The sequence below is a fragment of the Sinocyclocheilus grahami genome, unplaced genomic scaffold (genome assembly GCF_001515645.1).
Source record: "Sinocyclocheilus grahami isolate Dianchi unplaced genomic scaffold, SAMN03320097.WGS_v1.1 scaffold2144.1, whole genome shotgun sequence".
NCBI classification, from domain to species: Eukaryota; Metazoa; Chordata; class Actinopteri; order Cypriniformes; family Cyprinidae; genus Sinocyclocheilus; species Sinocyclocheilus grahami.
Window position 1 is genome coordinate 71,886 of NW_015507323.1, and position 10,937 is coordinate 82,822.

At 36.8% G+C, this 10,937-nt stretch overlaps 1 protein-coding gene across 1 annotated transcript in view; it reads right to left on the bottom strand.

Moving 5' to 3' along the window:
* Positions 1-9,645, bottom strand: part of LOC107574200 (uncharacterized) — a 42,902-nt gene extending 33,257 nt beyond the window's left edge. Inside the window, exons 1-3 of the mRNA XM_016260663.1 lie at positions 9,494-9,645; positions 1,829-2,707; positions 830-1,003 (exon numbers count right to left, since the gene is read on the bottom strand). Of these exons, the coding sequence (XP_016116149.1) occupies positions 830-1,003; positions 1,829-2,707; positions 9,494-9,645 (1,205 nt within the window). The remainder of the gene's footprint in view (positions 1-829; positions 1,004-1,828; positions 2,708-9,493) is intronic.
* Between the last annotated feature and the right edge of the window lie 1,292 nt (positions 9,646-10,937).

Here is a 10,937-nt window from a genome sequence, read left to right on the forward strand (position 1 = left end):
AAATATATATATATATATATATATATATATATATATATTGGTGAGATGCTGAAGTCTATGTTACGATATGAGGCATTTACTCAGGAACTGCTCTGAACGATTCACTGAAAGACATTTAGTAAAATTAATATGCTAATAAATTAATTGGCTTGAGATTTTTGTTAACAAGGTCATTTTCTGTAAAACATTTTCATTTGGGAATGAAGATGACGCATTTTCTAATCTACAACATAAACGACTTAAAAATGGGAAATTGGGGAAAAACTCTGCTTGTATTTCTGGGAACCTTGTGTCACTATTTTGGCTCACCCAACAAAAACAAAAGCATATTTTTAGAATATTTATGTGTGCATTTAAAACTATCCGAACGCGAGTAGGATTAATAAAATGAAAATAGATGAGTACATTTTGATGACAAACTTTGATGTGACAAGGCCTTGTTTGAAAGTTTTAAAGGGGTCATCAACTGCCTCTGTTTTTTTATTTTGAACTGTTCTCTGAGGTCCACTAATAATTTTAACAATTTTTACGTAAAAAAACATCATAATTTGGAAGTAATAGGCTATTTTCTGTACTGTTTTTGACCCCCCTCATCAGAACACTCTGTTTGAATAGATGTGGAGGATTGTAGATTTAGAAGTAAACGCCCACTGCTATGACTGGCTAATAGTTGTGTATGTTTGACAGTCTGCGTCCTTCACAGATGCACACTGCTGTGATTTAGGTTAAAAATGCAGAGCAGTTTCCCAAAATGTTTTGCTCTTAAACCTGCTTGACAGGGTGTCTATAATTATTAAAATCACAAGATTAATCAGTGCGAAACACAAACCTGAGTATGTTGAGTTGACAGTTTGGACTTTTCAGTCCAGCAGCAAGCAGTTTCCCTCCCGAATCCTGCAGATGATTGTTACTCAGGTCCAGCTCTCTCAGGGGGGAATTAGATGATTGTAGAGCTGAAGCCACAATTTCACACTGCTGACCAGTGAGATTACAGCCTGCCAAACTGAAAACAGCAAGGACTCTTGTTTAAAAGGCATGCTGGTGTGCTAATGTCCCCACCAGACTGAAAGACTTCCTTAGTTCAGTGCTTCTCAAACCTGTCCTGGGGACCTCCGTCATTGCACATTTTGGATGCCTCCCTCATCAGTCACACCACAATTCAATTCAGGTCTTGGAGTCTCTACTAATGAGCTGATGAGTTAAATCAGATGTGTTGGATGAGGGAGACATACAAAATGTGCAGTGCTGGGGTACTCAGGACAGGTTTGAGAAGCACTGCCTTAGTTAACAAACGTTACCATATAAGATCATGTTAGTTTAACATTCACTCTCTGATCTGTTCCAAAAAAAAAAAAAAAGGTCCAAAAATTAAAACAAGTTCATGACGTAATTAAAAGTACATTATGTACATCATATCTGTAAATTTGTAAATTTAAAAAAACTGGGATTAATTGAGGGTATTTGGTCAGGGTTTGAGCTAAACTCAGCAGGACACTGGCCCTCCAGGACTGGAGTTGATAATATGATGAGTTACTTTATTACATAAACCAATTATATTGACGAAAATCACCTTAACAACTGCAGAATCAGACTACATTTACTGGTTAAGTTGACAAAGCATGTAGCTATTTTTTTTACATTCTACAAATCTTTAAAAAAAAAAAAAAACTAATAGCATTGATTGTTTGGGAACGAAGACATCACTCACTGCAGAGATTAACATATTAATGCTTGTGAACACAAACCCCAATAAAACACATCAAACTTCCATCACAACTTATGTTGAACCTTATGTTAAATATAATTGTGTTCAGCTTTTCACACTTACAAAGCTTTTCTGCAGTTCCTCACAGCAGGTAACAGTCTCCATCGACCCTCTCTTGTTTTGATATTGTACTGTTTAAGATCAAACTCATCCAACACCTCCTCTGACATCAGGATTATGTTCGCCAAAGTTGAGCATTGTGCAAGAGAAAGCTTTTTTCTTTTTGTTTTAGAATTTAAAAATGCCTGCATTTCTTTAACAACAGAATTATCTTTCATCTCAATCAAGCAGTGTGACAGATTCATCCATCTTTCAGGACTGACATAATTTTTTTGACCTCGTTTGAGGTTTTGGGTTATTTTCTTGATGATCTCTGGGTTGTTCTCTGTGTGTATCAGTGCATCCTGTAAGAGTCTCTGATTGGACTCCAGTGAGATGCCATGAAGAAATCGAAGGAAAAGATCCAGGTGTCCATTAGAGACGGTTTTTCCAATTCCAGCGATGCCTTTAGTAAGAACCGTCTTTATTTTGTCTTTCTTCTCTCTTCTGTTCTCCTCATATCCTGGTTCAGGTAAAGGATTAAAGATGTCATTGCAGTTGATTGGAGTGTCTTGGAGTGTCCTGTAACTTTTCTCCATCTGCAGCACCTCATGTTCTTCATTCACTCCTTCACTCTCTCCCTCTATGATGTACAGCTGTGTGTAAATCCTGTTCAGGAGAGTTTGATTCTCTTGTAGTTTGATTCCCTCAAATACGCTCTCATACTTGTTCTTCATGCTGGTTCTGTGCTGGTCTTTGACTCTCTGAAGATCATCATAAACTGGTTGGTGAGAATTGAGCTGCAGAGCTGCTTCTGTGTCATGATGACTGAAGTGGTTCTGACTGTAGGAGGATGTGCTGGACGGACAGGACACATATCTGATCTGGTCAGCTCTCCCACCACTGAAAATATATTAAGAAGAACAGAGAGACAAAAACAAACAGAAAGAGTTTTATCAAAACAGAGAAAATATTTAAATGTCTCTAATATTAAATAATCTTATTTGAAATCATACCACAACCACATTTAGAAAGATTTGTTTGATATATGTGATCCTGTCTGTGAAAACCCAGCTAAAGTAAATTTTTTGTGATTCACCGTTTTCTACATAAAATCATCCTTCATAAAGATGTAGAACATTCTGTGAAAATATAATCTTTATATCTTTAATATTGACTGAGTAAGGCCATGTCAAAGATTGAAATCATAGTGAAATGAATGGTTGAAATCAAACTTTGATGCTTGTTATCTCATAATTAGATTTTGAGACTTTAGCCTGGATTTCACAGACAGGGTCACATATAGGCTAATTTTAAATATAGTCAATCTACTGTGGCCAACAGATCCTTCTTATTACCATCAATATTACTCTGATGTAGAAATCCCTGAATTTTTGTGTAATTAGACAAAAAGGGAATAGACATAGAGAAGCATATGAGAGCACTATTTAACAAATCAGCTTCATTTAACAAAGAGCCTATTGACTTTTTCTTTTCAGTTTTCTTTCTTTATATTGTGATTTTAATTTTAGTGTTATATTTGCTGTTAAAAAAAGAGAACACAATTTCTGTTAATTTTTTTCTGTCTTTAGAACTTTATTGCAAAAATAAAAATTTAAATGTCTCTTTTGTTATTCCTGTGTATATTATTTGTTCTTGTGTTGAATGTCTCTCTCTACATGAATATACTCACACAGGATCAAAGAGCACTGATTCATCACTGACATCAGGGGGCTGTAGTGGAGAAGCTGCTCTCTTTCTCTTCCTGCTGATGATACTGAGAAAAACATAATAGAAAAAAATTAGGAATCAATTTCACGACTCCTAACTTTTTGCTATACGCGTATTTTTCAAAGCGTTTTTATGCTAAAATCACAATGCTGACCAGCCGTCGCCTTTAGAGAGAAATGTACCTTCAATACAGATTACATAATCATTGAATTTTGTTTCAAAGTACACATTTCAGGCTTTCTGTAGATATATTTCTCATGTCTGTAAGGCAAGTAGGCTGTACACGGAGTTTAATTTTTGTGCCATGCTCCAGTTCACGGAGACCGAGACAACAGAAAATGCATCCAGAAAGCGATTGTTTTCTTTATTTTACAAAAACACAACGTTTTGTTAATATAGTGAGTGTCCACAAAAAAAGGAGACCCTTTACAGTTTAAAATGATTAGTCTTATCTGTATAAGCAAACATGAGGGCAGATTTTAGGTTGTTTCCATAGTTATCAGGAAAAAATCCCACCGATCGCGCTGGCGCCTCTGTGCGCGAACAGCTTCCATGTGTCTAATAGCACACATTCATCTAAGTTATAATGTTAGCATGAGCAGCAGTGTAAAGCTGCTACAATTTACATGTTTTCATTTTCAAATGATAATTTGAATGTCTTATTTGAGGTCGATGAATGTTACCTCGTTCTACACTATTTCTATGATTAAATGAATGACAGAGACCAAGAGACCTCTCAGCCAATCACTGTGGGTGTAGTTAGTAAGTTTGATGACATCATCCATCATCAGCCATCAGTCAACATCAAGGTCAACGCCGCCTTTTCTCTTAGCTTAAGATTTCTCCCCGTTCCTTAGCAAAAGTAATATATGGATGAGCCATTTATGTCACTTTATTGCTTGCAACTTTATAAAACATGCTCAGATCGTGGAATTACACACCATTATTTAGAGCTCATTCTCCTGACTAATAAGATCCTAAACTCACTATAATCCATCACTTATATCTAAAGATATTCCTCTTGAATTTATAACACACATAAAACTGACCAGGCGACATGTAATTTAGCAAAAAACTCAAAGTTGGCTTTCATGTGGTGTTTTCACTTGTAACTTCATAAAACATGCATATATCATGGAGAATGGCATGTCATTATTTGCAGAATATTTACCTGATTAAAAAGAGCCCAAACTTTTTATAATCCATCGAGTTGGTTACTTATTGATGATGATTCAATCGTCATATAGTGGCCTGATTCACTGATCTCATCTGGAGTCTAATCTCCGAGTATATTAGATAGTTTTACATTATCTACAGCAGTCTTGTAATGTTATAGCTGTCGGATATTCTGATTTCTTTTTTTCTTTTTTTTTAAGGGAGTTGACTTGTTAACTGAGGTTCGAGAGCGGGACCACGCCCAAAACAATCACCTGACTTCCCGAAACCTTCAAATATCGGGCCGCCTCATACCGTACTGTTTGTCTCCTTCTCTCTAAACCACCCTTTCCCTCCCTTTTTCATCCATTCAGCCATCCTTATCCCATATTTTTCTTTCTTTCAGGTTGTATCGGGGGGTCCTAATCGTCTGGCCTAAATATACAATCGAGATGATACCCCCACCCTGAGTCCCCCCCATCACTTCTAGATGCCCTGATAAACCTGACCATCATCCCATTCCATCAACCCCTTCATCCTCTTTCTACTCTTCCCCAACATCCTGTTCAATTAACTATTCCATAGCTTGTTTGTGGCGTGGTCCTAGTTCGTGAAATTCATTATAAAGAAGGTGTTTTTGAGTGTTTTTTTGCCTCACACAAACATCAAGAATCAGTGCATGAATCTTAACAATGGTGACAATCATTAAAAACTTTTTGTGACTTTAGCTTGTATTGTGACGTTCAGAGTTGATCTGTTCATCTGAATAATCTGTTTGTCATTTGTCACCATTGTTGAGGTTCATACGCAGATTCTTGATGTCTGTGAGTCTACACGATTCTGTCCAAATAACTTCCACATAATGACTTGGAAACCTTTCAAAATATCAAAGCATGTAGTAGTATTCTAAGAATATAATAATGCAAAAATAATAAATTAGGGTGACCATACATCCTCTTTTTTCCAGGACATGTCCTCTTTTTGGACCTAAAAAAAATGCGTTAGGCTGGGATTTCTAAATTGCACAAAATGTCCGGGATTCGGCTTTTGCCTTCTACAGTTGTCATTCATTGTGTGCATTTTTGTATTAAAGCCTTGCGTGGGACTGTTTTCTTAATCCCGCTCCCGCAAACATTGTAATATTGAATATATAATTTCCGTGCATCAGGGAGTCGCTATCAATATGAGTAGTAATTAAATCGCTTTGGATGCAGCTCGTGTTGGATGTAGGGTTGCCAAATCCGCATTTTTTTCCACGGAATTGGGCTGATTTTAAACTGTTGTGGCGGGTTGATTTTCTCCCGTGGGTTAAAGGTTTGAAATATTGCATAAATTACATTTGACTGAAATGCTTGTATTGAAACATTTTGCATTCTACCTATGATAAAACGGTGGTTGATATATGGTCACTTTAACTACATCTAAATAGCATACACACTAGGGTGGCCATATGCGCCGTTCATACGGGACACGTCCCAGCCAGGATTTTAATATTGCCTAAAATATCCAGGTTTTGGCTGTTTGCACTGTGCAGGTCGATCATTGTGTGACATTCATGAGAGTTAAAGAGAGCAGAGCAGACGGCTCCTTATGCTTTCGAATCGCTCTCTGGTGTCTTTTTTGATCAGTGCGCAGCGACTCTTCAAATTAAACAAACGAACAAACATACTGGTGCATTTCAATAAATTAGAATGTCGTGGAAAAGTTCATTTATTTCAGTAATTCAACTCAAATTGTGAAACTCGTGTATTAAATAAATTCAATGCACACAGACTGAAGTAGTTTAAGTCTTTGGTTCTTGTAATTGTGATGATTTGTGAAGACTGCACGCATCACGTGCAGTCTTCACGTGATGCGAATTCGCAGGTCAGAGTTCACCAAACTTGAACTTTGGAACGCAGCGAAATTTTTTGCATGAGCTTGCGTTTCCGGTTTGACGCATTCGCATGCGTATGAATGGAAGTCAACAGAACGAAAAGAGCAGTGTGACCACCCTGGGTCCAAATAAAACATCAGCTCATGCACAGACTATCCTGTCAGTTCTACAGGGAACTGACACCGGCTCAATGAGAGAAAGCAGAGAACAGATGCAAGGAACTTTACAGAATGGTGCAACAGAAGGAAATCACCAGTCTTCGGGAGGCTCTAACAGCTGCTGGACACCGAGAGCAGCTTGAAAAAGCCACCAGACAGGACTTGGAAAAAGAACTGTTTCACACAAAATCACTGTTAATATAAATGTTTATTCATAACCATGCTGAAAATAAGTCAATGCTAACTGTCTAGCTAACGAGCTTGCTGGTGCTAAATTGAGGCAATTAAAAAAAATATATAAAATCCAAATATTTTTATTCAACCACCTGGATAGATTACATCTAAGGGAAAAAGAAAGAATGTGATGTTCAGAACATGGCAACTACAGTAATTATCAAAGTGGGAAGTGATGCCCTCGGGGGGCATTTGGCCAGGGGTGTTTTTACATCACAGACAAGGTTTGAGAAGAAAAAAAAATCATTATGAAAATCTAATTATAATTTCCTTTTTATATTCATTATTTCCTTATTGGTTATTTTGGGAAAATCCGAGGTATTTTGAGCAGTAGGATATGTTGGGAAAATCCCAGGTATTTTGAGCAGTATGATTATAAAAAAAATTTAATGATAAAGTAGCCTATATAAAACTGCAAAATAAACATTCATCTATAGGTACTTTTTACTTAAGTACATAAAAAATCAAGTACTTTTGTACTTTCACTTGAGTAAAATTGAAAACAGAGTACTTTTACTTTTACTGGAGTAATATTTTATTATACGGACCTGTACTTTAACTCACGTACTTGATTTGTGTACTTCGTCCACCACTGCTAATTTGCTGGTGGGTTTTTGTTAAATGTGAGCCAAAATCATCACAATTAAAAGAGCCAAAGACTTAAACTACTTCAGTCTGTGTGCATTGAATTGATTAAATACATGAGTTTCACAATTTGAGTTGAATTACTGAAATGAACTTTTCCACGACATTCTAATTTATTGAGATGCACCTGTATTTGCATCGCTTTGATCATTCCCTGTAGATCTCACCTTCTCACGCGCAGCCCCACGTTTGGTCGATTATGTACAATACCTGCATGTTATTGGTCAAACTGCTTTGGATGTTTTAGGCAATATTAATATCCTGGCAAGGACGTGTCCTGTATGAATGGCGCATATGGCCACCCTAATACACACAGATTAAACTCTGGATATGATTAGTAAATCAGGCCACTACACGATGATTGAATCATCATCAATAAGTAACCAACTTCATCTGATCAGATTTTCTCTAGCAATTTTTGATATAATAAATGCGATTTATAAACACACAGTTATAGCAGCCAGAGAAAATCTAATTTTAAAAAGTCAAGGGTCAAGAGCCCAACTAAAGCTTATCTCCACAACGGTGACTTCATGCATATTGCAATTTTATACATCTATTTTTTTTTTAAGTGCAGAAATCATGATACATTATCAGACTATAATCGCCAAGTGAAAATTTCACATTATGACATCCATAAACAAGTGCTGAAAACATAGTTGTCCCTCCCTGCACTGTATTTTGACAGTGTATATAGACTCCGATTTTACAATATTTTACACAGTAGGGTTTGATCGATACTATCAGCTCTGCTGGCCTAGAGAAGCAAAATGTGTAGCAACAGGATGGGAAAGTTGTAACAAATGGGAAAATCCGGACATAAAGAAGTGCAGATTTGGAACCTAGCTGGAACCTATGATAATCAATGGCGATATACTATGAAGATGTCCATGCTTGTCTACCTTTCAAGTTAATATATACCTGAAACCAATCAGGATCATGAATCCTGAAGTAGTGATATAAATTGCTGATTGCTGCTGTATGTCATGTGTGAGCAAAGTGGCCTATAAACTCCTTGCGGAGTGTTGAAACTGACTTCTGCTATTAAAACTGAAAATAACATATTCTTCTGTGATTCTAGATGCAGTTCCCCTGTGTTTTCTGACAAAAAGTATTTATGGTTTAACATTTGAAGGCAAAGAACTGTAAAGCCATAAATATTAGTATTGTATTTTTGGCAAATAATGATTATTATTATTAAATGCAATCTTTTTACTTCACAGTACAATAAGGAATGGTTCATGTTGTTGTTGTTGTTCCCCCTTCAGAACCCCCCCCCCCCCACACACACACACTTGCCTGATTGTTCTTTCTCCTTTAACTGAAGTAAGATTCTTAGCACAGTTTTCATTTCAGTGATCATGCAGGTATGTATGTATAAATTGTAAATGTATTAAATGACTGAGAAATCTTTATTATTAAAAAATTCGGTCCCACTTTATATTAGGTAGCCGTAACTACGATGTACATTTAAATGAATCATTTAATACAATGCACTTATTGTGCACATACATGTTGTACTTTTACATTTTATATATTTTTTTAAATGTAAATTATAGAATGTTTCTATATGTAGTTACATATGTAATTAATTTCTGTAATTACATTTATAATTACATTGTTGACCCATCACTTACACCTTAACCCACCCTTAAACCTACCCATACCACCAAACCTGTCCCTGACTTTACCTGTATCCCACCTCAATAGCAGTAAAAGTGTTTTGCAATACATAAAAAAATAAGTGCAATATACTTATTGTGGTCATATTGTAAGTACATAGTAGTTAAGGCCACCTAATATAAAGTGTGACCAAAAATTCAATAAACAGAAACGCAGTGAGAGAATCATCATGTAAATAAAATATACATTCAACTTCATGATACTCACACAGGGTCAAAAGTCACAGCAGGTCCATCACTGAGATCAGGGGGCTGAAACATGGAGTTGTTACTCTTCATAGACACACAGCTGAATCCTGGAGATGATGCTCTCTGAGTGTAAACAGGAGCCTCCTGCTCTCTCTCCTCATACACACTCATTTTATAAGCAGGTTTCTCCTCCTCTCTCTCCTCATGCACACACGCTTTACAGGCTGTTCTGCTTATCTTTTTTTCCTAGATGAGCGACTTGATTTCAGGCCTATATGTGGAAACAGAGAAAATACACTGAATTTTTACACAATTGAGTTTCAGTGCAGGCTGGTGCTCAGAAGTGAGGAGGCAAAGTGACTAAAGTGCCTGGACGCCACGCAGTCATGGTTTACAGTACTTTTAGAGCAGTTAAGGGCTGTTGTTATGCACGAAGCACAAAACCCAGATGCAGTAACACACTTTTGACACAGTAATATAGGGATAATGCTAATAATGATCCAACAGAATTACTAAGAGCGGAGATCCTCATCACATAATTTCTTTAAAAATCTGATTCTCACAAGGAATAACAGTCAGTATATAATGCTTGCTTTTCTGAAATGAGACATCCTTGTTGATGTTTGAGGCCAATAAATATACACTCTGGAGGGCACAGCCTTTGAAATGAGACACATAGTGAGATATTCAGCTGCAGACCCCCAGTATCAGCAGTTTCAGGACAGCAGCAGCGTCAGGGCAAAAGTGAGGGCAGAGACAGGCCATGTACACATTGTAAAATTTCAGGAGTAAAAACCGCATTTAAATATGAGAGTGAATCCTCTAAATCAGGGTTCCTCAAATCTTACCCTGGAGGTCCAATGCGCTGCAGAGTTTAGCTCCAACCCTGATCAAACTCAGCTACCTGTGATTTTTCTAATGATCCTGAAGACATTGATTAGCATGCTCAGGTCTGTTTGATTAGGGTTAGAGCTAAACTCTGCAGGAAAGTGGATCTCGTGGGCCAGATTTGAGGGTCCCTGCTCTAAATGATCAATTTGTGTGTACGGAACAGAATTCACTCTCAAAATTTTACAGGCCATGTACACACTGTAAAATTTCAGGAGTAAAAACCGCATTTAAATATGAGAGTGAATCCTCTAAATGATAAATTTGTGTGTACGGAACAGCATTCACTCTCAAATTGTGATGATTGATGCATTATAACCATAGAAACGTTCTGAATTCTCACACTTTTGGTATGAGCTATGGGAGTTATGGGCAACAGACTTCTGTATTCTGTAAAACAGGTCACATCACATCCGGTTCAGATCTTTTGTATGCGTTTCATTAAATACTGAGCTGTTTTACTCAAGATGCGTTCAGAGGAGATACCAAAGATAATCATAACCGATGTCCATCACACATGCATTGATATTAAATTTTTTTCTTCTTCTTACTAACATTCTAAAACATTAAAATGG